The 25,481-nt window shown below is 39.7% G+C and overlaps 2 protein-coding genes across 6 annotated transcripts in view; both read right to left on the bottom strand.

Annotated features, from left to right (window-relative positions):
• pawr (PRKC, apoptosis, WT1, regulator) overlaps positions 1-12,855 on the bottom strand; it is a 55,236-nt gene extending 42,381 nt beyond the window's left edge. The window contains exons 1-2 of the mRNA XM_034133422.1: positions 12,704-12,855; positions 11,771-12,448 (exon numbers count right to left, since the gene is read on the bottom strand). Coding sequence (XP_033989313.1) covers positions 11,771-12,352 — 582 coding nt within the window. The 5' untranslated portion in view covers positions 12,353-12,448; positions 12,704-12,855. The remainder of the gene's footprint in view (positions 1-11,770; positions 12,449-12,703) is intronic.
• A 5,036-nt stretch (positions 12,856-17,891) lies between these two features.
• Positions 17,892-25,481, bottom strand: part of ppp1r12a (protein phosphatase 1, regulatory subunit 12A) — a 49,142-nt gene continuing 41,552 nt past the window's right edge. For 3 of the 5 annotated variants that reach the window (XM_034133403.1, XM_034133405.1, XM_034133406.1), the window contains 6 exons: positions 24,872-24,888; positions 24,649-24,769; positions 24,108-24,212; positions 23,976-24,023; positions 22,948-22,998; positions 19,689-21,904 (listed from right to left, as the gene is read on the bottom strand). In XM_034133403.1, the coding sequence (XP_033989294.1) occupies positions 21,767-21,904; positions 22,948-22,998; positions 23,976-24,023; positions 24,108-24,212; positions 24,649-24,769; positions 24,872-24,888 (480 nt within the window). In that variant the 3' untranslated portion in view covers positions 19,689-21,766. Of the gene's footprint in view, positions 19,663-19,688; positions 21,905-22,947; positions 22,999-23,975; positions 24,024-24,107; positions 24,213-24,648; positions 24,770-24,871; positions 24,889-25,481 lie in introns of those variants that run through there. The other 2 variants (XM_034133404.1, XM_034133402.1) reach the window with 2 other exon arrangements.

The raw sequence follows: 25,481 nt of genomic DNA, 5'->3' as shown, positions 1-25,481 counted from the left end.
GTGGAGTTTGTTGGCAGCACGCCATGGCATCATGGGAGTAGCACTAATGTTAGCCTTATTACAGGAAAAAGGGAGTTTATAGAGAACTGTGCTCTATTTTGTGGCCACAAATAGGTCATTTCCTATTTGTAGAGCAGTTTTAAAAGTTATATTGAGTTGTTTGAGGCACAATAATCACATAATGAAGAGATAAAAATAGACCCAATCTGCAGTGGCTCAAATGGCTTCTTTCTCCAGCTCCGCTTTGTGATGGCTGAGACAGGTCTATTTGGATGTAAACATCATACCTTGTCCAACTTGAACGTCACATACTAAAGAACTGTCATGCATGTTATTAAAATCATGAAATCATGAAGTTGTTGCGCTACAAAAACAAACTGTTTAAAAATTATTTTCAAGTGTACACACAGTCCAATGACTGTTTGCACTTGACTGTTTGCACTTGATTGTGCGACCTTTCAGGCTGACGCGAGGAAGATAAATCCAGCCCAGTGGACAGATAGAGCTGGCCAGGCCATTCATCCTACCCTGGACAGCTTCACATTTGACTACTGGACCAATGGTGAAAAAGAAGGAAGGAGGAAAACTGAAGCAGGGGAGAAAGAGAAAAGGGGGCACACAGGCCACACACACACAACTATACCTCTTGTTTACTTATGAGCTCGAAGCCTGCAATCTGCGAAGGAATGACTATGGGTGCATGCAGCATCGTGGTCTGATTTAATAATGAGCTGTTTGAGGAGATAGCTGAGGAAAGCAGAGTTTTTATTAGAATTGGAGAAGGAGAGAACAAAGGAAAAAAGGGAAAACAAACCATATGCATCCGCAGGCCAAATACCAGAAGAAGGATAAAGGAGCAGACAGAAATACAAACCAGGAAGGAGCACACAATCAACCAGGGCAGCTTGTGACGAAAAAATCCAATCCGTCACGCTGAACCGAGACCTTTCATTGGCTATGAATCTTTTAGGAGGGCTTCAACAACACAGGCAAAGGTTAATACCCACAGAGGAGAGGGGCTACAAGACACCACAATGATAAATATAACTGCACTTTTTTTCTTTCTCGGAACATGAAAGCATTACTAAAAATACCTCAACTTGTCTAAAAACTTCACTTCTGAGTTTAGACACAGTTTTGTTGCAGGACAGCAACAAGTCAAAAACAATTATACAACATTTAGCTATTTAGTGAGGGGAGAAAGCAGAACAAAAATGGCATGGATGGAAATATTCAGAGAATAAATACAAACTGCATATAATCCAAGAGTGTTTCCCCTGGGGTATGACATATATCCTTGCTGGGATCTTTGCTTAGTAGACAGTTTACAGTACAAAGCTTTGAAGATGAAAAATTAAAAGGGCTGAGTCAACAGACCCTCGAGTAAACAAACATTGAGGAAATGACATGCTCTGTCTGCCACTCACTGACAGTCTAAATACAAGATGCTCCAATACATTACAGATCTGAAGAGCTCATGTTTGTGTCAAAGAGCCAAAGCAGATAGATGATACTTAGTTAAGCGGTTGCAATTCAGCACCTTAAAAGGGTAAAGGCCGTTAGTTCTTTTGTTTTTCCAACACTTAAAAATGTTCACAAGACTTTAAATCATCATTATCAGCTTTATGAGAGCAGAGAAGGCTGCTGATTGGGCCAATGTGTGAAGGTCAGAGTTTACAGTTAACGCAAATCAAAGTGTCTAGTTCCTGCTCTGCGCCTTGACCTTCCTTTCTGATCATGACAGGCATCTTAAATGAATTTATTGCAGTCAGAAGCTATCTGTGCAAGGGCAGAATACACGTTGTATAAAAGGAGAGCTACATCACTGAAGAAAAACATTTTCGGCTGCAATATTGATTTTTCTTTTTACTTTGGCAAAAGAAACTCAGATAGGCAAGATGAATTAATAACAGTTTGTGCAACCCTTGGTGCATGCCTTGTTTGAAAATGGGTTTCCGTCAACATGAAGGACATTCTGGAGCAATAACCTCTGATGACCTGATTATCAACGTGAGGTTAACACCCACATATCAGGGAAGTCATTGCATCAAAACAACCTCTGCAGCAATAGTAAAGAAAAACAATGAGTCAGACTAGACTTGCTCAAAAACATTGCAAACCTCTGATGACCTATTATGTTATTGTTATCATCTGAGGAAGGGAGGAAGGCTAGAAGTGATGCATCTTGTTTGCAGTTTCAGACTGTTTGCGGTGCTTTAATAGATCCAACCGTGTAATATCTTAAAGAGTAGCAAATGTAGCCCTTTTATAGATTGTACCCCCATTATAGCTTTGACAAGCTTACATAAACTCAGCTTTAAGTAAAAGGTTCCTAATACCTAGTCTAAGACACACATTTTGTGAAACACAAGATCTGTTTGTCTTTTTAAAACCGAAATGGTTCAAGACAATTCATTGCGCTGCTTTACAGTATCGAAGCAATGAAAAACTCATGACTGTCCTGACGCTGTGTTTGCACTGTTCTGTATCCGTGTTCACTAAGAGGGTGTGCCAATGTCAAGACTGATAACGTGGCACTGATTATTATTTATTCGTCTGTTGCTAGAGCACCATGTTGACTATCTTCATATCTCAATGTAACATGAAGTCTCATGGCGTCAACTGTGGCTATACGTCACGCATAACCTGCAAATAAAATCACACCCAGATGTTCACGTAGCCACTGTTCCAGGCATCATTAACGCTGTACTGTACTTCATTAGTGATTTCAGGTACTTATAAATCGTCATTTTGCATGTTCTGAGGCCTTGAACTCCTTTGAGCGGATATTTTGAGTTATGGGCACTATATTTGCATTCCAATTTCAGAGGGATATTTTATAATTAGATTAGATATTTTTTACTTTTTTTAAACGGTTTTTGAGCAAAGTTTGTTTACAGATACTGAACATTGTACTGATATTTTGTAATTGTAGAACAGGCAATCTTATTTTACATTTGTATCATGCTGTGGAAAATAAAATGGCTTTTTTTTAAATGTCTTTAGTGGTTGTTTTTTGTTTCGTTTCTTAGTTTATTGCGGTGTTGAGTACTGCCGGCTACCACGTATACTTGCCATTGTAAAGGGTTAATAAATGCTGTGCTAAGATGGCATTACAGAAGGAAATTAACGTACACACTTGTGTTATACAACAGAGCCTCAAAACAAAAGGATAAAAGCAATTTGTCAGGAAAAGAGCTGGCATGAGAAACAAGGCATACAGTGGCACAGTACAAGATCACTTCCTCCAGTTGTGTGTGTCAAGTGGCACACTGTCTCCATAAACACATCACACGCATGCACAAACACAAAGAAAGTAGAGCGTCAGGGCTTGATAATAGGTAGGCGCTTCTCCAGACTGAAGCAGCTTCCAGGTTTCTTTGTTGGGAATAAAGGCTTAAAGATCAAGGCTTTGTACGTTTGGCAATTTAGAGCCACATATTTATTCCATTTCAAAAGTTCAACTGCATTCCTGGGCTGTTATTCAGAGCTGTGTTTCCAATACTGTGCCCTTTTGAAGTGAAACTTTCTGTGGCCTATGTGCAACTTTGTAAACAGCCATGAGGGGAACATCTATCTAATATTCAGGCTGTCTAAACGTAGGGGAATTAAATTAATGTGCTGCCGTTGGAAATAGTTTCACTTTGGCGTAAATTGCCGCATAAATCTTCATATGTCTTGTTCTAATAAATGCTATTTGTTTTCATTCAAGGGGAACAAAAGTGCCAAGAGCACCATTCGGGTTCAGTATCGAAATACTTTTGTTGCAGTCAGGGGAAATTAAGTTTGTCCTCTCCATGGCAAGAAATGAGAAGTAAAATTGTCAAATAAAACATGGCAGCTTTCAAAGATATCATCCTGTACTGCCAGCATTCCTCCGTCTGAGTCTCTTACTTTCCCTTTTTACCCGAGAGGAATACAGTGATGTTTTTTACCCTCCTGAGAAGCAGGTTTGGTAACACGTGTGAAACCATGCTTATCATCAGGAGAAAGCTGTTTGAGTGAGATCCATGGTGACATAACACAGAGGCAGTGCGTGAAACCTGTTAGACTGCAGACAAAATCAGTCTGTTGGTGTGCATTCACTCATACAAATATAACTGAGGCTTATTGTCCCTGATGCAATAAAACGGCAGAGTGAGCAGAGGACTGTGGCAGCGGCACATTTTAGCCAGCACTGCTTTGAATAATTGATTATAGCTGATGTTTGAAATGAGTCGAAAGTGATAACTGAGACATAATTGATCAGATTTTGACCAAAGCTACAGGAAGATGCATTTGATAACTTCTGGCATTTGAAAACATGTAAATGCCTGGCCTTAAGGAGGATTACAATGTTCTAACTTGAGCTTTTCAGTTCCTAGTTTTATCGGTTTCAACCTAAATGTGGCCATTTTTCATTTGGACATTTTGAAATGAGCTTTTATTTCCCAAGATTATGTTGTGTCAGTTGCTTTAAAAACCTCCTTATAATGATGTGCATATATAACATTAGCCCAGGTAGACTCAGTTTTCAATTCTCTCTGATGTAATTTATAAGAGGAAGATTAGGTTAGTTCTTATTTCAAAAGTAAGTTAGTACATGTAAAAAAAGAAGGTCAGATTTCTTCCTCCAGAGCAGAGCATAGACGACAGTGTTGAAAAGTGAGGAACAGGCATATTGAATGTGTAGCAGATTTTAAACTGAGTGGGAAAGTAGAGCCTGGGGTCTCCAAGTAATTCCACTTTAATGAATACAAACAGACTGGCTGCCAAATGCCTTATCATGCAGAGCGGCCTGATTAGGACTGACTCACAAATTCCCCACAGTGGTCAGCGAGCACACAGGAATGTCCAACCAATAGGTTACAATTTACACAAAATCACAACATACACTCACCAACACCTCTAACCCACGCCTCTCTTGCTTAACACCCCCTGCAGTGTGTGTTAGTGTGTGTCTGCGTGCTTTTCAACTAACGAGACACTGGCAGCCGAATGGGAATGATCCCCAACAAACGTACAATAGAGGGAGACTTATTTCCAAAAGGCAGAATGAAAAAAACTAATCTCTGGATGCCTCCGAAAAACAAATACATTTCAAATCCCAAACAGTAAGAATTCAAACTGCATTGCATACCAAAATATAGTGTGTCAATGTTCTCAGCGTGAATGCTGTTAATGAGGAGGAAAAATACAAGAAATGGAATAATCTTAGAGGCTCTGAAAGATGAGTAAATGAACTCTTCGAAAAGGTGTCACATTTCGGAGTGAAGATGATTCAAATCAAACTTTATCGGCAAATGAATGGCCTGAATCCAGGGTGAGACGAGGACGAGGAGATTCACTCTGACATTGTTTTGCGCCTACAGAAACAACAGTCAAAGTGGATTTGGTTAAATATTTACAGCACATTGGGTTTAACCAGTTTATTCAGGACTGTCTTTTTATCATCTGTCAAATTCCACTGGCTCCGTCATTTGTGCTCCATTTAGGGGCTTCTTTTAGAATTTCAAGTTGACACCAATACAATGATAGTTAAATGATGCCTAGCTTGTATATCCTGCATATGTACACAGTGGGCAGTTAAAGATTAACCACAAAGACAGCAATAGTGTCAAATACTAGCTGAGCGAGTTTGTCGTACGCAGAGCCCCGAAGCTTTTTGGTTGGGAAACCGTTTCAGTGGTCATCCATGCTGAAGTTGAAAATATTACCCTTAGTTGACCAGAGTTTGGGACACTTGAGATCTAAAAGCTAAAAACTGCTGAGCTGTACCGAGTGAGGAGAGTGAGGCTGCCCTGCAGGCAATAGAGAGGCTCTCACTCTCACTTCTTCTTCACGAGATTAGAGCGAGCAACGTCAGCGTTCAGAGGCAGTTGAGGCTTTGCATGACTGTGCATTCCTGAACATGCCGTGCAGGGGGTACATTTCTCTTAAGTAATAATCTACACTCTGTTCCGCATAGTTCTTAAACAGCCGTAACTGAAGAGCAGTGACCTGGATAGAACAGGACTTTGGACTTTGTGTGCAAACAGAAAATATCAAACACAGTTTTGCTGCAATAGAGAAGTTCGGACTTTGAATATTTGTGTCATCTGAGCGAGTATAAAGCTATATATTAAGGAAAACAAACCGTTTTTTTCTACATTTGTTCATTAAACAATGGAAGACAAACCTATCAAATGTATTCAAAGGACAATTAGCTTTACAAGAATACTCTTTAACTACAAAACTTGTTAAATTGCGATTTCTGAGACAGTACTACTCTTGATATTTTGTGCTACAGACAGATTTTGATCACTTCCAACAAAGTATTGATGTTTGATGCTGTTCTCAAGACAACAACAAAGTGAGGTAGTAAATAGTTTCACTTGTGGCTAACTAGACATACCAATAAATCCTTCCGACAGCTTCCTTGGCTCTAATCCTGTAATCTGATGCCATCTGACAGCAGAATGGACACTCACCTAGTCAGGGGTCCCTTTAATTGGAACTGAAGTTTACGTAACGTTCTTACAATGTGAACAAAACCACGTGCCGCGGCCCATTAAAATGGTGCTGCGTGTTTTATGAGGTGCTGAGAGACCCCCAGGTATCTGCATGGAAAGAGACCGAGGCAGCAGAGACTTCATGGCAGAAGCAGACAACGCTTCCTTTTCTTTCCTTTTCCTTTGGAATTCCTTTAAATTCCACAGAACAGCTAAACTGGGACTTTTATTTCCATTAGTCACCCCTTTGAAAATGTTCCAGTGACAGTGGGCCTCGTAAACAATCCAGAGTTCAATACAGTAAGTCAAACAAACAAAATGATCTTCTCGGGAACCGGGGCTACTGGCTTTGGATATGTCACTTTAAAGAACACGTGTTTAAATTAGAGAATGTAGCATTCTTGTTGTTTAACTAACAAGTGAAGGGAAGGAAACACAACACCCTGCCTAAATAGCTCCATGCTTACCGAAGTCCATGATAAATCCCTGTGGTATTTACTGTAATGATGTGACCTTGTTTGGAGAGGGTTTAACAGCAAGCAAAACGCACTCCACCACATGCAAATTAACATTCTTGGATTTTGTTAGACAGCTGTGCAATTCAGAGCCTATTCTGTCTAATAAACAAGCCGCTGTGAGGGAGTGAATCAAGTCTCGAAGAGAATGATTTGGATTGTTACCAAGGTGTCTCAAGTTATATCATAAGTTCCACTTAGTTGCTTAAATCTTGAAATATACAACGTTTAAACATCTTTAGAAAGCTTTAAAAACTAAAATAGAGGCCTGTACTTTCAGATATAAAGTAATGTGGCAAAAGAGTAAATATGTGGGTAATCTGTTTAAACATTACTGTGGGGGGCTTGAAAAGCAGCAGTGGTAGTGAAGGCCTCCCATGACAATGAGTTTCATTTCTCATAAATCTAGCTGCTCTTTTTGGAGAGGCAACTAACGCATTAGCGCTCATTTCATTAAACCAGTGTCAAACCATGCATTGTCTGCAACTGTGTTAAAACAGGATCCAAGTTGTCTAAACTCTGCTCTCAGCATGCCCCTTCCTTCAACATACAGTACAACTTCACCCTCCGCTGAACTGGAGCAGAAACACATTTGGAAACAAACAAGGCATGGGGGATTTACATAATAATATCAGTGCAGCCTGCTTTTAAGAGAGAAGAGGAAAGAATTGATGCCAAAACTCAACGATGCAAAGAGCCCAATTATAGGACATGAGATGCATTACCCTGAACAGACATTCACACAACATGCAAAGCGCTGGAAATTATTATTATTTTTCATTTGGAATATAAATGAATCAAATTTTTTTTTTAAATGCCAGAATGCTTTATAGGGAATCTAAATATTTAGAAAAAGAGCTTGCTTTACACTTGCATTAAGTAAAACTGTCAAAAGGTGACAAAAAAAACATATTTTCCCTTTAATTACTCCCTTAATAATCTTTACGGTCATAAAAGTCAATTATTTTGCTTTCTGACAATAACACATTATATCTACTTGTTTTTAATGGCTGCACATTATCATAAAACAGAATAATAAATATTCTAAGTGAAAGCTTCCACCCACAAAGATTATATTTGGCTTATTTGGAAACTTTCGGCTTTCCACTACCTAAGATAAAGTCCAGAGGGTTTGAGCGGAGCTTGGCGGCAAAGCATAGGCGATGTTTTAGAGGTTAAGATATGTTTATATAAAACATAACATGAACATATGAACAAAGAATCAGGTTGGACAAGGACCCCTCTTGTCTGCATGTCTTTCCATCACCAGAGTGTTAACTGCCTGAGCGCACGGCACAGTATCGCATGTTGAACCTGTTGACCTCTCGGGTGACGCTGCAGACAAAAAGCTGTGACGGGCACATCCAGCCGTCTACATGAAACAAAGTTCACACTTCCTGACTCCAGCGTCCCACCACAAACTCATAACTCAGCGAGGTCGTAAAAATCGTGTGCCCTTCTGGAAACATGCTTACATCACAACCCAACATTTCAAAGATGCTCAATCTCTCTAAAAATCACTCATTTCCACATTCCTCTGTTGCATAAGCATTTTGTGAGCAGGTCAAAGGTCAGCATAAACAACAATGGCCTCCAGTTTGAGGCAGAGAGCAGGGTGAGAGAAAGGAAACACCTCGATGCCTGATGCTATGCAGACGTGTCTTTTCTCTAGTAAAGCAGGGAGCTGTTATCAGGCCATTATACCCTCAACAGGCAGAAGATTGGGTTCCCCTGATGCTCTGAAACCCCGCTCAACAGCTTTTATTCTGCACAGAACGAGCGGGGATATAATCCGATGCATCTCTTTTCACACCTGTCCGCTCACATTCAAATCACAAAGAGGGCTTGTGTGAGGAGAGTCTCCATTTGCATAGTTTGGTCCTCTGTATGCAACCGAAGGAGAGAGGGAAACATCTGACAAAAGGAATACATCTCTGCTGTGATGCCAGTTGTTGCATTTGTATGTTTCTTTCTGATTTCCAAAGCTGGCAGATTCTCAGTTTAAGAAAATCTGAGAGATAAAGCTTCCATTAATAAAGTGGACGTATAAAACTTGAGCTGTTATTTAGAGTCAGGAGCTTCACCTAACTATAGGTTTAAATGTGGGAGTGTTGCATGTAACAGTGGAACTGTTGCAAAACAATGAATACTTATTATTGATGAGTCTGCCGATTATTTTAATGGTTTATCATATGATCTTTAAGATTTCACAAAGTTCTGGAAGATCTCCAGTGTTGTCAAACTGCTTCTTTTGTCTGACCAAAAGTCCAAAATCCAACCAATTTATTATCTTTGACTTTCACATTCTTTTTATAATCATACACGGCTTTAGAGACTACTATAAAACTTGAACTGATAAGAGAGCTGCACACATGGCTGTCTAGGTTTAGAAACTGTTCAGAATTCAAACTAGCATCATCGGGTTTATCAATATTAGGTTAAGGGCTTATCCAGGTTTCTGAAATGTTTCTGATGCGCTTAGAGATAATGGAGGAACGCCCAAAAAGCCTTATCATAACCGTTACACTACTGTACATGTAATAGAGCCGCAAATATTAGTCAACTCAAAACATTTAAACACATCACCTTGGACTTTGAGAAACTGGGATGGCCTTTTTTTTTTCTCTGAGATCTAATAAACCGACTCATCAAGAAAATAGACAGATTAATTGATAATGATAATAATCGTTAGATGTAGCGCTAACATATAAACATACTGAGTGGATCTAACATAATGAGCTGTCTCATGAGATGGGGACATTTCAACAAACGGTCCTAAAACCAAAGCATTAAATTGTGGATCAGATACGTTTAGTTCTTTCTCTCGGCCTCTCTCACACAATCCAGCTCCGAACTTCATCAGATTACTTCTAACCTCCCCTCCGCCCCAGTAATCGTCAGTTCGGCCACTTTACTGCATAATCAGCTGCCTATGGGCTCGATCTAACAAAACTGGCACAGCCCTGAGTACTGAAGCCCAGCATTACATCCTGGCTGCTGACCAGTTTTCAAACGGCCCTGCAGAGCGTCTAATAACAGGATGTAGAGCGCCAAGTGAAGAAATTGTGATACTCGTAGTTGAGCTGCTAGTTCTGGGTGGCTATCAAATAAAAGAGAAGGGGATGCGGGAAGCAGCGTGGTAATAGAGTGTCACTGCCATCGCCTTAATGAAAAAACATTTATTCCAACAATTTTGGTATAATTTGAGTGTGCAGAGTCACAGTGCTCGCCAAGAGTGCTTGTTGGCAGGCTCCGTATCAGAACCACAGGAATCAGGCAACACTGTGACATGATTTAAATTCAATAACAATGAAAGCCCCAACACCGCCTTCCCATACACACAAACACACACCTCCATCACCAGTCGACAACCCCTACCTCCCTTGGTTTCGCCTCCCACTCCCCTTAATGACTGCTGCTTACATTTTTCCTGCTACAGAGGCTCGATTAGACCAGACACATGTATGGGAGGAATTTGAAGAATTTGTGGGAAAACAAATGCTTTACTTGGATTTTAATTATTTACATCTACAACACACACGCAGATTCCAAGGAAAAATGTGTTTTAAGTGAGACGTTTTTTTCAAACAGGTCCCAAGATGTTTGTAAGAATTGCTGCCAAGAAACGTTAAAGTTATAGAAGGAGAATAGCAGTGGTAACAAATAACCCTTTATAGTACAAATAATTAAATCTAACAAAGCAAACCAAAGGAAATGACATTTTACTAATCATTTTTCACATTGATCCAAACACATGGCCCATAATTCCTTTTGGACAATATTATATTTAGTATAAAGCTGTTGGCCTTCTTTCTACTTTCCTTTACATAAGAACACACACTGGCCGTGGTGTTAAATAGCCATGATTGACAGGTAAATGGACCATACTTATCTTTTGTTTGACTGACAGGGGAAATATTATCAGCTCAAGTTAGCTTATCACAATTGTATCAGTATCTACGTACATGTCACCTGATAAGTAATAAGACATTGCAGGACTGACGTGACAAGTGCGTACAGGTAAATGAAGGATACATTTAAAAAGACGCATTAATCATATCTTAACCGTCTCAAATTAAGCTTGTCCACACCACACACACTTCTTCTTTTAATATTAGTCATAATTTAGTCTTGTTTATATTGGATTTACTGTTTATTTTTGTTGAGCACTCAAAAAGATTAGACCATTCATCATGTAGACAATTGACAGAAACTTAATCAACATCAATTTCAATATATAGACTAAAATACTGACAAATTCATCGAAAAAAACGATTGACAGGTTCATAGATGATATATGATGATACAAATCATAGATTAACTTTTTAACTGCAAAATCTTCCACTCCGCACACACTTTTATTATCAAGTAAATGTAAGGGTTTTTATCCAAAACGTTTGTGTATGTTATGTTAAAAGCTATTAGCAGCTGATAAATGATTATTACATTCTTTTAATATTGATATTGGTTCAGCAAATCTCAGTATCACTCAGTCATGCTCTACTCTCAATGCAACTTTTAAGGTGTTCTGACTTTAGATGTAGTTAAGATGGCAAACAATTGTCACCTGGTCTTTGTAATAATTTGAAAACCACCCCTATCACCACATTGGTCTCCATATTATCCCACTTTGTGTAGATCTAACCCAAAATCCAATAGAGTAAAAGTAAGCCATAAACCTGCCAAAATGAATCTGTTTTGTATCCATTCACTTCAGGTGGAGAAAAGGTGATTTCCCTGCAGGAGATTCACATTAATATCACATATAACAATAGCAGGACTCACCTCAGTTGATGGTATGCTGACAACACCTGTTGATCTCCTCTTTTCCCTCAGCTTCCTCTTCTCGATCTGTCCTTTCCCCTTCCTAGCACTGGGGCCAGAGCTATTCTTCTCTTTCACTTTACTGGGCGATGGGCTTCCCTTGTCACTGTCAATGCAAGCCATGGGGCTGGGGCTGGAGTCCGGGGAAGCGCACTGATCCTTCTCCGTCTCCGTCTGAGGCGGGGCCTTCTTCAGGTTGCTCCCCGGCGGGGTGGGTGAAGCAGGGTGGGCAGCAGGTTGGGCAGCGGGTTGGGCAGCGGGGTGGTGCGTTTCCTCCTCGGGTCTCTTTAAAGCCGTGCCGGAGGAGGACCGAGCCACCGTGTAGGAGGAGGGGAGGCAGTTCCCAGCAGAGGCGCTTCTCTCCGGGTTTCCGTTATTGGTGAGCTCGGTGTGGCGGTTACTGTTTGGGTTATTGCCAACCAGAGGAGCACCAGTCGCTGCGGCTATGTCCCCCAGCATTTTGGCTCTCATTTTCTCCCGTTTTGCCTTCCACTCCTCCAAAAAGTCAGTTGTGGCGCTTGACTTAAATCCACCCGTTGCCATTATCCCTTTATCGAAAAGTTGGTGAGAATGAACCTAAAGTTTATATGGAGTTTCGGGTCTAATGCCACAGCATTCCTCAAGTGATTAACCGGGGTGCTGTTGACAGGTAAAGAGAACAAAGTCACGACAATTAAAACTTTGTATTTCAGCTCTTTTTCCAGATAAGTTTGTTTTCTACCTCGTTACTCTTAACCACTAACGTCAGGTTAACAGGTAGTTGCTGCTAGCTTGAATGCGTAGAAGTTGCACCTAACTGTGTCTCTCTGATGATATTTCCCCCCGTAAAAGTTCACCAAAGTGTGCAAAAGTTGACAAGAAAGAGCAGAAGTGAAACGTCAGGTAGAAACTCACCTGTGGGAAGTTGTTTCAGACGCTAAACTGCTCTCTGCGGTCCGACCAGGTGTGCTCTCGGTCCTTTTGGATGAATGGCGCTGTCTCGAGCGCTGAGCTCGCTCTGCCCTCCGTCGCTCCGGGTGATACCGAAAACACCCGAGCACTTCCGACTGAAGCCGAAGCAACAGCCGAGCTCAGCACGTAAATATAGTCACTGTAATGGGCTTTTTCTTGTGTCTATAGTTATTAGTGGTACTTTTAAGACATTTAAAGTATGTTATGATAGGTCTGTACTGTTCCCATAAAGACAGTGATTTATATATCAGCATACTTTATCAGACTTTTGAACTTTTCATTATAGTATGTCTGCAATTTCATGGTTTTATAGTGCATATTAATAATGATAATAATAATAATAATAGATGTATTTTGTTAGCGCTTTTACAGGTGCTCAAAGACGCTTAAGTTAATATATATATATATATATGTTAATATAAGTAAACTATAAAAAGTCGTTCATTTACCTTGTTCTATTATTGGTGTTTTGCTGAAGTAATTTTCACAGTTTTGGAAGAGTGCACATTCAAATAAAATATATTAATATTAATAATATCATTTTCCATCTCAGTTTAACTAAAAAGCATTCATACAGCTTCCTCCCCTCCTGCAGCTCTCCTGCCTAATGACCCCAGCTAAGTGGAAACATAATTAATCTAACTTACTGTAAGTCAGCGCTGCTCACTGATGCAAAGCTCCATTGTAATAACTCTACATTCTGCATTCCAGTGATATTCAGTCTCTGAACATTTGTGCCATTACCTCACTGTACGAGCAGGTTTCTCCACACGCTGTGATTTAACCTTCCTACAGGTGCTTACTGTCAGAAAACTCATTTCATGCAAGGATAAAAGCACTATAGGTTAACTGCAGTGAAGGGTATCAGCCCTATAGTGTTAGATGTGTGTGCAGCCAAGTGTACACCGACTTTAAGGACTGTCACTATTTATTCCCCATATACAAATAACACACATGTCGTTTTTCTAGCAGGAAAATTCATACTTTGTAAATGGAGCAAACAATAAAAACATCACTAACACAATGGAATATTCGGACTACATCCTTTTATCGTATTTTTTAAGAAATGATATGGTTACAGAGCATACAAAACAAAATTAAATACAGCCAAAACTACAATACATAAAATAATCAACCAGCCTGGAAAAAAACTATAACTAAGAATAGTACTTCCATTGGAAAAATTAAATTAAATTAGCCGTGCTATTTCAAAATATGATTGAAACAGGAAGTGGCATCATGGACTGGTAAATAATATTGATTCAGAAACACTGTGTACATGTGTGTAAAATGTAATTTTCTATGATTAATGTGGATGTTTATGAATTTAAAGGCATCATTACAGCCCCTTCACCCCGACCCCTCTTATTTTAAATGTATTTCTCCCTTATTTTTGGGGGGTTTTGTATTTGTTTGTTTTTTATTAAATTATTATTTATTCGTACTGTTCACGTGTACTATTGTATCAAGCACAGACTTGCAACAAAATTAATTGAAAAAATAATTGAATAAAAAAAAAAAAAGGATATTATTTATGTGAAAGAGGCTTTCTTGCCTGCTATTTGCTGAACATGCCAAAAAATGTGACACCCATCCACATCCCCACATTAGTGAGTGGGAGAGCAGGCATCCAGCCATTATCTTTACAAGGTCCAACCCTGTTGCAGATAATGAGAAAACTTGGGTGGAGCAAAGGGAGTGAGGCGCCTTTCCTAAAAATAAACCCTGATCTATTGACTTAGGTCACTCTGCTGCATATTCAGCATATTTCTGTCTGCTCTTGAGGAAGGCAAAGATTGTGAGAAGGCACACTGGTTTGGATAAGGGTTTCCTTCCATGCCAACACAAAAAAATCCCATCCCAGAGATAAATTCCTAAAGTAAGTGTTTAGACTTAATGTTTTTAATCCTAAACGCTCTCTAAAAGCTCTTCAATGAATAGCCATATCATGCGTTTTGTAACACATATCACGTTTGAGGTGAAAATGCATTGCCTGCTCGACTGTTAAATGAGCAATGCCAAGTAATCTGAAATTCATATTTAACATAACACAGTGTAATGGGCACTCTTGCACATTTTCATTTATCTGACAGTAATGTTTCAGTCAAAAGCCATTATGGGTAATTTTGTAGCGATGAGTCTTTGCTGGGAGCTCACTCCCACGTGAAAATGTTTATCCAACAGTTTAAGTATTCAAGAAATGTTTCTCCAGAGCCTCCCCGACGTTATGTCTGCAGTTACCACACACTATAGTCAGGTTAGGAATATTATGAATCCTTCAACACAGAGAGAGAGACTGAGGAGTCATGTTTTGAGTTAGTAAACCAGGAACCGCTTTATAATTAGTGTCATTGTAAACTCCCACAACACATGGTAACGTTCCATAGCTGTTTGCTTTGTTAAACCAGCATTTCATAAAAGAAGTAGAAAAGCATTGGGACCTGGAAACAGTTTCAAAACAGCCCATTAATTATAATAATGGATTGGAAGTTTATGATGGACATTTGGAGTCACAATATTGACAGAAAAAATGAATTACTCATCAAAATTGTCATAATTTTCATTTTTTAAGACTCCTCAATGTTCAACTTTGGGCTCCTTTTTATAAAATGCACGGTATTTTATAATCATAGTCAATAATAGTCATCAACAGTAATCACACTGTTTTAATTGGTATATCATTTAGCACTATACAGTCATTTGTCCTCTCCTTGTGTGACCTCTTCTACCCATGATGCATCACAGTGCATCTGCTGACACAACAAAGAGAGAGAGCTGTCTCCTCTTCGCTAAACCCATCCTCACAGATCCACCGCTGCTGTTTCTGCTCGAATCTGAGGGGTATTTGCTTATCCTGCGTGTCTAAGTCTCATCTGTGGTGTGTTTAAAAATTGCATTTTGGGGAAGGAGGTTTGTTTGGCCTGCTGCACTTTACGGTATAAGAGAGGCAGATTAGGCCGTGGTGGAAATAAAAAGAGCAGGAGAAGGCGAGAGTGAGTGTCTCTGTGTGTGAGACAGCAGCGATCTAATTCCTTCTTTATGGATGATTTCCAGCTCAGAAAAGCACAGCGCGTCATCTCATGGTGGAGCTGCTGTCAGGAAAGAGACATTATACTCCTGCTGTGATTTCTATGACACTAAAAGTCATTCCCCTGTACGTTTAATTCAAATTCACAAATCACGTGCAAAGAGTTTCCTTTGAGTCTGCCAAACAACAAGAAATGCCTGCATGTATTCAAACCATTTGTTCCTATAATAATGGGGTTCATTATAAGGCCAGGAATGTGTCCAAAAGTTGTTTTTTGACCCGATGAAGACATTCTGTTCAGGGATTGTTAATGAAGCTTATCCATGTCACATTTAAGACGAACCAGATTTCCTAACCACGTGCTGAGGCAACGGAAAAACAGAACAGTCTTTTTTTTTTGCATGTCTCTGAGCAATTACAGCAGATAGCACCGCGCTTATTTTGAAAACTTAATCTGAAAGTGGGAGCCCTTCATCACAGGAGCAGGACACACCCGGTGAAACAAGCAGAAATTAGAGTTTAAACTTCCATTATCGCTGTCATATAAATCACTTGATGAGGAACCTGATTTATTCTGTCAGCTAATGCTCACTCTTATAGTTGAGCATAGAATCTGAAGGGATTTAAACTCAGGGAGAACAGACTCAGCATTGTACCTCCAGACACATTATCCTAATCCTGGCTCCTCTTCACATTTAAGATTGTACTGATCACTTTCTAAGCATTATTGTGATTAACAACAAACTATATAGCAGAACTAGTGGCGGCATATGAGGCGGTTAGCAGTCTGAGACCTTCAGATGCGTTTTTTCTTGCTGATCCTGAGTTTGAATCTTAAAGTGACCGTGGATTTGTCATCAGTCCCCTTAGAATTTTGCAACAACCTGCCAGAGAAAATGAGTCGTAGAATTGGTGTCCTCTTGATTACATCTAAAAATCAATTTTGACTTGCTTTTATCGGTTATCCTTTTTTAATGACATTTAAAGAAAAAGTATCTCTTTCACCTTATCATTGTCTTTTCCCTGTTATTTTCTGCCTTTAAAAAACAATTGTAACTTACCTCATTGTTTGGCTTTCTTTTATATTGCCTTCTGTGTATCCTGCTCCCTCAGTTTTAAGGTGCTGTATAAATAATGTTACAAGTTTTACTTTTGATGTATGGTGCTTTTTAAAAAAAATCATTTCCCCAGTATGTATTGCTTTTCTTAACGAAATGTAATTTATTAAATTGTGCAAAAGTAAAAAAAAGCCCATCAATTTAACACATTTCTAAACACCTTAATTCCTGAGTGACCATTTCTGTTTTGCATTAGTTTGTTTTTATTTGCTTTAAAACATATATATTTTAGTTTTGTTCATGCCCTCCGTTTTGAGTTATTGTAATGCACATTGATGTTTATGTGCCTTGCCTAATATGCAGCTGATGAAGCCAATTTATATGAATGTGAGTGTTTCAGTATAACATCCTTACATATTCAGACATGCAAGAAAGCCTTCCACTGTAACTGTGAAAGATTGTAACAGAACATTGCAAAATGATGTTCGGTGCAGAGACTGACGGTCTGTAAAGATGTGCCCCATCTACTGGTGTGATGGTGTAACAGGGAATTGGTTCTTTGCTCCCTTTAGATATTTAAGTTGTCCAAAAACAAAAGATCTACAACATTATATTAAGCCCCATTGTATTGTGGTGGAAATGGATATAAAGGTTGATTTTTTTCCATTTTATTTCAAATGAATTTAACCAATAAAGCTTCAGCCTTAGATCCACACATCTGTTTTATCCTGTTCAAGAAAGGAAGACATAAGTTAGTAAAAACATTATAAAGACAGACACTACAAAACTACATTAAACAGATGTGATTTTAAAATCCTGAATAAATCTAATAAAATTGTCTCACAGATGACATCATGAAAATGAAACCGAAACGGCACATATAAACAACCCAATCAAAATCAATGAGACAAGATATTCTGAAATATTCCCAACATTAGAGGATAACTCACCACAACAATTGTAAAATGGGTGAACTCAGCCATTTAATTAAGGCAAAAATAAATCAGTATATAAACATTTCAGTAAATAAATAATGACACGTGGGAACTTTACAATGTACAAGTTTATTTTTAATGAACTCTTCAGTGGTTGGTAGTCACAGCACAGCTTGCATGTATTAAGCCACACACCTATTTTACAAGATGACGGGAAAAAAAGAATAAGAAAAAAACAAAACAAAAAGTCTAAACCAGAGCAGAAAGTCATCAGCCCGTCTGCATTGACTTTTTAACTTCTTTTACTAAAATATCCTTAAAAAAGGCCACTGAAATGCATAAAATGTTTCAGATGCATGGAATATTTGATGGTGGCGTTGCTTAAACCTGACATAAAGACTCCTCACATGGCATTGACAGTGCATGTAGACATTTGTAAAACTGGGTTAGCGATACCTAAGATATTCTTTTTTATTTTAGTGACAACACCTTGGCTATAATACTACAGCTTTAAAAAAAAAAAAAAAAATTGGAAACAAAATTAACAGCACTCTTCCAAGATACTGAATACAATGAAAGTGAAATGTAGTGAAGCGATTATTTGTTTTTAATCTCACAATTCATGTGAACACTTATTTTAAACTGGAAAAAAAAGAGAAGGGAATCACTGAACACTGCCAGCCGAGGCTCTACTGAACTGTATCCAATGTCTTTAGACTATCAAATAATTAAAAACACACCTCTTTGTCCTCTGGAATTTGTATACTTTTAATAGTAACAGACGGGAACCATAAATGCATGCCATGTGCTGCTCTCAAACAAATACATACAGGTATATACAGCATCACTCAGTACCTGCTAAAACAAAGTGAGAATACAGAGTATAAACTGACTACACTACAAACTTAAAACAAACAAAAAGAGGAGAAGGAAGGTGAGCGATGGAAGCGGTGGAAGAGTGAAAATCCTACTTGTGATGGACTCCTCATTAAAGCATTACAAAAAGAAGAAGAAGAAGAAATGCATATTGCACATACAGTGAAAGCTTAAATTCCACCAGGTCCGCCTCGTTTCGCTAGAGCGAGATTTCAACATTTTTCCCTCTTGGAGGAAGACACGCAGAGGTAACAAAAAAAGGGTGTGCATTGGTGGTGTGTGTGTAGGGGGTAAAAATGTAAAAATGAGGGGCCACAAGGAGCTGATATGGGGCTTGGAAGTGGCACTTTGAGGGGGTTAAAAAGGAAGGGGGGAGAAACGGCACAGCACACAACACTAACACAGGGAGAGGAAACACAAAATAAAGATAATTACATCAGAGAGAGAGTGTGGCACAAATAAAATCAGGTGTTGGATAATATCTGTCGTTCAGCGAGAGAGAGAGAGAGAGAGAGAGAAGAGATCGCTGCAAGTGTTTTTTTTATTTTTCTCTTTATGTACAACTAAGGCTTATTGGTTAAATAGCTTTCAGGCTTCCCCACCCACAATGCTTTTACATGCTGATCACACAACTCCGTTTGCTCTGTAAACTCAGTGGTTCTATGGGTAATAGTGAAGGAGGTGGATGATGGATGGATGGATGGATGCTGCTGCGGTGGTGGTGGTGGTGGTGTTGGTGGTGGAGGAGGAGCAAAATGGAGATAAAGAACTGCGAGGAGATAAAAAGGAAGAAAAAAAAAAGGAGTCTTGTCTCTGATGTCTGTTGCAATTAATATCTAAATGTGCAATTCCATTAGTCACTGCCATGGGGGACTAGGGGGGGGTGCAGAGGACTGGGGCAGGGGGGGGGGGTCTGTTCTACTTGGAAAGCTTGCTAATGACTCGAATGAGCGCTCCGTTCTCGTCCTTTAGTCTCTGGTTGTCTGCTTTCAAGTCTGGGAGCGTCTGAAAGGGAATAAGAAGGAAACAGGGAAGGGAGGAGGAGACACAGAGAGAGAAGGCTTAGACGAGTCTCCACACATTCAGCTGTTGTTAAACCAGTTTCACAAACGGTTAATGGCAGCCTGTGTACAAAGCAAATCTTTGGAGTCACACAGCATCAATCATGTTTTATTTTCTCCTTCAATAAAAAAAAAGTTGACTTCCTTGTTCCGAGTCAAGATAGAGGGAAGTCAAAAAAAGCGGGCACACCACAGGCCAGAGATCCTGAGAAAGCCATGCAGGATCTGAACGGCTGCTCACCGGCAGCCACAAAATACATACACAGCAAACAAGAGCTTTTTAAATTTTTGATCTAGTGTACAGAACATGTGAGATCTTTGTGTGTTATCTTAAACTGCCGGGTGTCAGGAGGACAAATAGGTAAATTACACGTTAGAAAATAAAGGGTTTGGTCCAGTATTGTTCGAAAGTGCTCACATGAACAAACAGACTGGATAAGGCAAAAGGTAAATATTTATATTTATTTTCCTCTCATGACACCTCCCTGATTCCACAGTATCTAAAGTAATGCTTCACTCGTCATGACAGACTGACGGCACTCTACTTGGATGTGTATAGTGATGCATGATGGATGCATATTTGTACAGACTTTATATGAACACTTCTGACTTTGAATTTAGGTTTGCTGGATTGCTGATTTTGGAAAAGTAGAGAAATATTATTCACCTGTATAAGCTGCAGTACATATTACTTCAACCAGGCTGTTATAAATATTTATATTTAACTGGTGTTGTGGTGGAAATCAATTACATCAGTGACACTCCAACAAAAGATTCAGTCCCCTTTAAAACAAACGCATTCATTGATTACAGGAGACGATCAACTGTAGGTTTACATTATTCAGTTATTATCTGAAGTATATCCTTGACTTGATAAATAATACTGATCGGGCACAATGCAGCTAACATTTGTTGATGTCATCCGTCAAATTCAAACGTGGGGAGTAAGGAGGGAGAAAGAAAAACGTTTCATTCCCTGAAGATTTGGGACAAAAAGTGGATGCATAAAAAAGGAAGAAGCCACTTCATGCAGAGAAGCCAGGTCAAGCCAAACTGAACCAGAGCCCCCTCTAATGGAAGCATCAACACCAGAAACTACAGAGGACACTTTCCTTCACAGTACTTGGTGCGTTTGTTTATAATACAACTTTAAGTACATTTAGAAACCTTTAACTCTGGGGTAGGCAGCTTTTTTAAATGAGCTTAAACACCTTGCAGCATGTTGTAAATAAAGTAGAGGGGAACTAGACTCCTCCCGCTCAGTTTTAATAAAACATAGCCTGTGAAGGGGGATTCAGGCCAATCACAGGTCATTTCAGAGAGAAGGATTCCGATTGGCTGGAAGACTATTTAGAGGAGTACACAAATAGATTCAATGCAAAGTTTTTGAGAAATGGAGGGAACAAGTCGCTAAAAGTTGAACTCTTCTGCTAAATGTAAACAAAGGGGCGGAGCTGTGGTTAGCTCACGGCTACGGTTAGCAAAATGCTAAACTATTAGCAACTTTCTCTCATTTTCTGGAATGCTATGCAAATATTATAGCTAGCAAGAGCCCTACATCATAGTACGACTATACAGAAGTTTGCTAAGATCAGAATAAAAATAGGGATGATGATGATCAAATTAAATGAATGATGCATTTTTCAGAGAACTGCCTACCCCAGCTTTAAATTGTACTTAAATAAGCTTTTTCTCCAGTTAGTTTGACATATTCAAGTTGTTTTTAATATGACGAAATGTGTGAAAATCACCTTCCAGCTGTGTACTGTAAAAAGGAGAGTGTCCTGTTGTAAAAACTCCAAACCAAAAACAGAAAAAGGCACCCTCCCCAATCTGAAAACCAAAAGCTCTGGGGAGGCAGAGGGGGCTGGAAAGGGGAGTTTTACAAAACCAGTGATGTTTGGGCGGCTGGACACCTGCCTGTCTATGTGAGCGGGCAGAGCACGGATGGAGCATGAGAAGAATGGGGTTGGGAGGGGGAGGTGAGGAGGAAGAAGAAGGAGGAGAGGAGGAACAGGAGGAGATGGTGGTGGACAAACGGACGTGGCTTAGAGGTCGACGGTGGGCAGCTGGCTGCAGGCGGACTGCGAGAGCTTTGCCAAGACGCGGGACAGGGCCCGGTTCTCAGCCTGCAGCCGCTCCTTCACCTGCCGCAGGGCCTGAACCTGCTTTACCTGGGGGAGGTTCTGCAGGGGGGGGGGGGGGGGGGGGGGGGGGGGGACAACAACCACAACACAGGAAGACAGAGAAAAAGAAGAGAGGAGGAGAAGGACAGGAGAAGAGAGAGACAGAATGGCAGAAAAAGGAAGTTTCAATAAACAAATGAGGGGTTAGGGAAAGGTTTAATGAAAGACAGGACAGTATAAATTAATAGAGAAGAAGAGGGGCCGAGAGGAAGGAGAGAGGGGAAACAGAAAAGGAAGATTGTTAGAAAATGGGGACAGATTTTTGGAAACCGAAGGAATGATTAAGAGCTTTCCGCCTCAGCATGATGCTTGTAGGTCAAATTGATAAGATCAGCGAGCTGCCTAAAAGTAAACACACTTTGTAATCACAGCGACACGACCCATTCTGGTAAACACCTGCTTACTAGAATTTAATACATTACACCCCCCCCCCCCCCCCCCCCAATGTCAACATGGATTACAACAGCTGACCATATATCATGATTGTCCTGCTTCACCCTTGTGCCTCAAAAATAATGGGACATTTCTGTCCTTAGTTGTGTGACCGTCTGACTGTTGGATACACAGTTTATAATAATAGGAGTCAAGGTGGAATTTAAAAAAAACGGAAGAAACAAACCTTACACCATTGCCAACATCTATGCCATAAAAATCTATTACATTAAAATTAAAAAAGGCAAAAATGTCCCTAGTGATCCACAAGGGGCTCCTTAGGAAAATATATAGTGTGCATACAGAGTATCTTAAGGAAAATACAATTCTGTATTTAACCAGATAACCCATTATTACTTATATTATAATACTCCAGATGGGAAATGCTGAGTTACGGGAAAGCGGCTGATCTGCTCACATTCCCGGATGATAAATTCCTTGTTAGAGTTCAAGTAAAGGCAAAACCATGAAAATAAATCAAGTCTGTAATAATTGCATATGATCTTTTACGCATCATGGCATTTGAGGTGACTCACCACTCCTAATAGACTCCTATCTTCTAAAACCCCCACTGTACATGAACAGAAAATATAATGTGTGTGTGTTTATACCTTAAGTTCCTCCTCCATCTCAGATATCTTCCTTTCTAGAGCTCTTCTTTCCTGCAGGCGGAGGAAAGGCAGGTTAACTCGGGACTTTCAACAGAGATAGCAGAAAGCACACTCCACACACTGCATACAGAAAGGTGTGGAGGATGGTGAGGGTGGGCGACAGCACACACTGGAACACACACATGTCTTGTGAGGAATCTGCAAGCAACAGCCAGTTCACTTACATATTCAGTGATGTAGAAATAATTCATATGTAAGGAAATGAGTCAAGGGATGGGGACGTAGATGTTTAGAGGTTGTTAAGGATGAGAAGTAAATGACTCGTGAACATGGACAGAATGTCATTTTTTCAACAAAAGAGGACATTCTTCTATTATGAAAGACAAATGGAAGATGGGTTTTGAAAGTAATGGATGGATTTTTACAAATGTAGGGTTTCATTGCGACACATCTGCAACTGAAGATGTCAATAATTGAATGAGTGGAAAATGATGAAAACACACGCATGCTTTGACTGTCATTTCACACACACACATGCACAAGTTGTTTCAACAGTAATTCAACCGTCTACAGTCTTCCTGCATACATTGAGATAAACACACTTCAACACGCACGCAAAAATAGCAAAATAAGCAATCTTGAGAAGAGGTGACCACACGCTGCCTCTTAGGTTTTACAACAGGTGAGAGAAGGGAGGGGTGTTCTGGGTGGAGAGGAGGGAGGAAGTCCCCTTGACAACCCCCCGACTACATGTGTGACACGCAGACAGCAGCAGAGAGTAGACTGATACAAAGAGTCAGGTTAAGATCATACCACCACCCAGATGAAATTGGGGCCTGCTTGTAACCTTCAGATAAAAACCCATTGGTGGAGTTACCATCATGTTTAAAGCAGGGATTTATCAGAGAGAACAGACCTGAGTTCTGTATTTATTAGAGATGAACTTGAGAGACAGAAGTTAATCATGTTTTTAGTCATGGTGTAAGAAGGACATTTGTTTTTGAGTTGCGTTATTGAACTGTCATTACCCTTTTCTCCATCTCAAGCTGTGATCGGTCGGCATAGCGTTCCTGCCTCTGCAATGAGGGACAAAAACATCAGTCATCAGGAATTGTGTTATTATTACGATTATGATCTGAATTGGTGTGAGGTCAGTGTACCTGTGTGGCCTTCTCTAGTTGTAGCTTCAAGTCTGCCAGCTCCAGGTCTGTGTCACGTAACTGGGCCTTCAACTTCTCGTTCTCAGCTAAGATCTGCTCGTAGAGCTGCAGGGAGGAAATACACAAAGACAGTCAGCAGGTGTAATAGGCAAGTCATTTGTAAAAACCTAATATTGTATAAATTCCACATTTTGAGGGTAGCAAATCCAAACTTCTCTCAGTCCCCTTAAAAGGGACTGTCCAGCTCAAAAGCAGGAATTCATATTTGTTATATTACTCTATTTATTGGATTCTTTTTATTGCTAAATGTCTTTATGAGGCAGACATCTTTACTGTCATTATCTCCAACACTTACACCAAAACAATTTGATATATATCATTAAAGATAAGGACACATATTTATTGTCCCTTTAAAATGTTATATCACTTGGTACTTTTTAGACTGTGCTATCAATTATTAAAGGGTGATTGTAAAATAATACTTAATGGTATTATATGTTAATCGGGCCTACTACTACTGCGTTTTAAATACACTACACACCTTCTTATAGTCAGTGGTGTCGTCTCTGTCCAGTCGGCTAGAGTATGTCCTCCGACTCTCTCCATAGCCGCGGCTATAAAGAGTGTCGTTGCGATCTAAGGTTGAAGTGCTGCTCTCGTTCCTGCGACAGAAATGTAATTCGATTAGAATTGTTATAACACGGACAGCATATAAAAGACAATAATACAAAATAGAATAATAATATAAAGAGGGGAAACCATACCTGGACAATCTGTCACTCTGTAGGAAAACAAAAATGAAAGATATGTTAATGTGGATACAGAAGAAAAATGAACACTTAATGAAACCGAAAGCAGACATTGCCTTCTTATACATACAGCAAAACTAAGTAGAAGAATAAAATGAGATATGTTTTTCATTTTAAACTTAATGTCATACTTTCAGATTCTGCAGCCCTTCTCTCTGAGGAGAACACACACACACACACACACACACACAACTTATTTCTAAGCAGCTCTCATGCCAGCTAAGTGCCCGATGCAGCAGCCCTCAGAGCGGGGCCGGGCGTCGGATAGGGCGGGTCGGGGCTTCCAGCTATTCTAAAATGACAGTGAGCTTCCTGAGGCGGACAGAGGGCGGTGACACAACAATGCTACCATCTGAGTCAAGAAGCCCTGGAGCTTTAAAGGAAGAAGATGAACAAACTGATCAGATAAACAGCCAGTGTGCCTCCATTTACTGCAAGACTAGGAAATGAATTACAAAAATGATCCAACATCTTGGTGATGTTGTCTAAAAATGCAATACTATGCAATGTAAACTGTTGAGAGTGTCAGGCAGGAAAGAAAGAGACTCAAACGCTTTTCCTGTTC

The sequence above is a fragment of the Trematomus bernacchii genome, unplaced genomic scaffold, assembly GCF_902827165.1.
Source record: "Trematomus bernacchii unplaced genomic scaffold, fTreBer1.1, whole genome shotgun sequence".
Classification (NCBI taxonomy): domain Eukaryota; kingdom Metazoa; phylum Chordata; class Actinopteri; order Perciformes; family Nototheniidae; genus Trematomus; species Trematomus bernacchii.
This window is presented reverse-complemented; position numbering and strand designations above follow the sequence as displayed.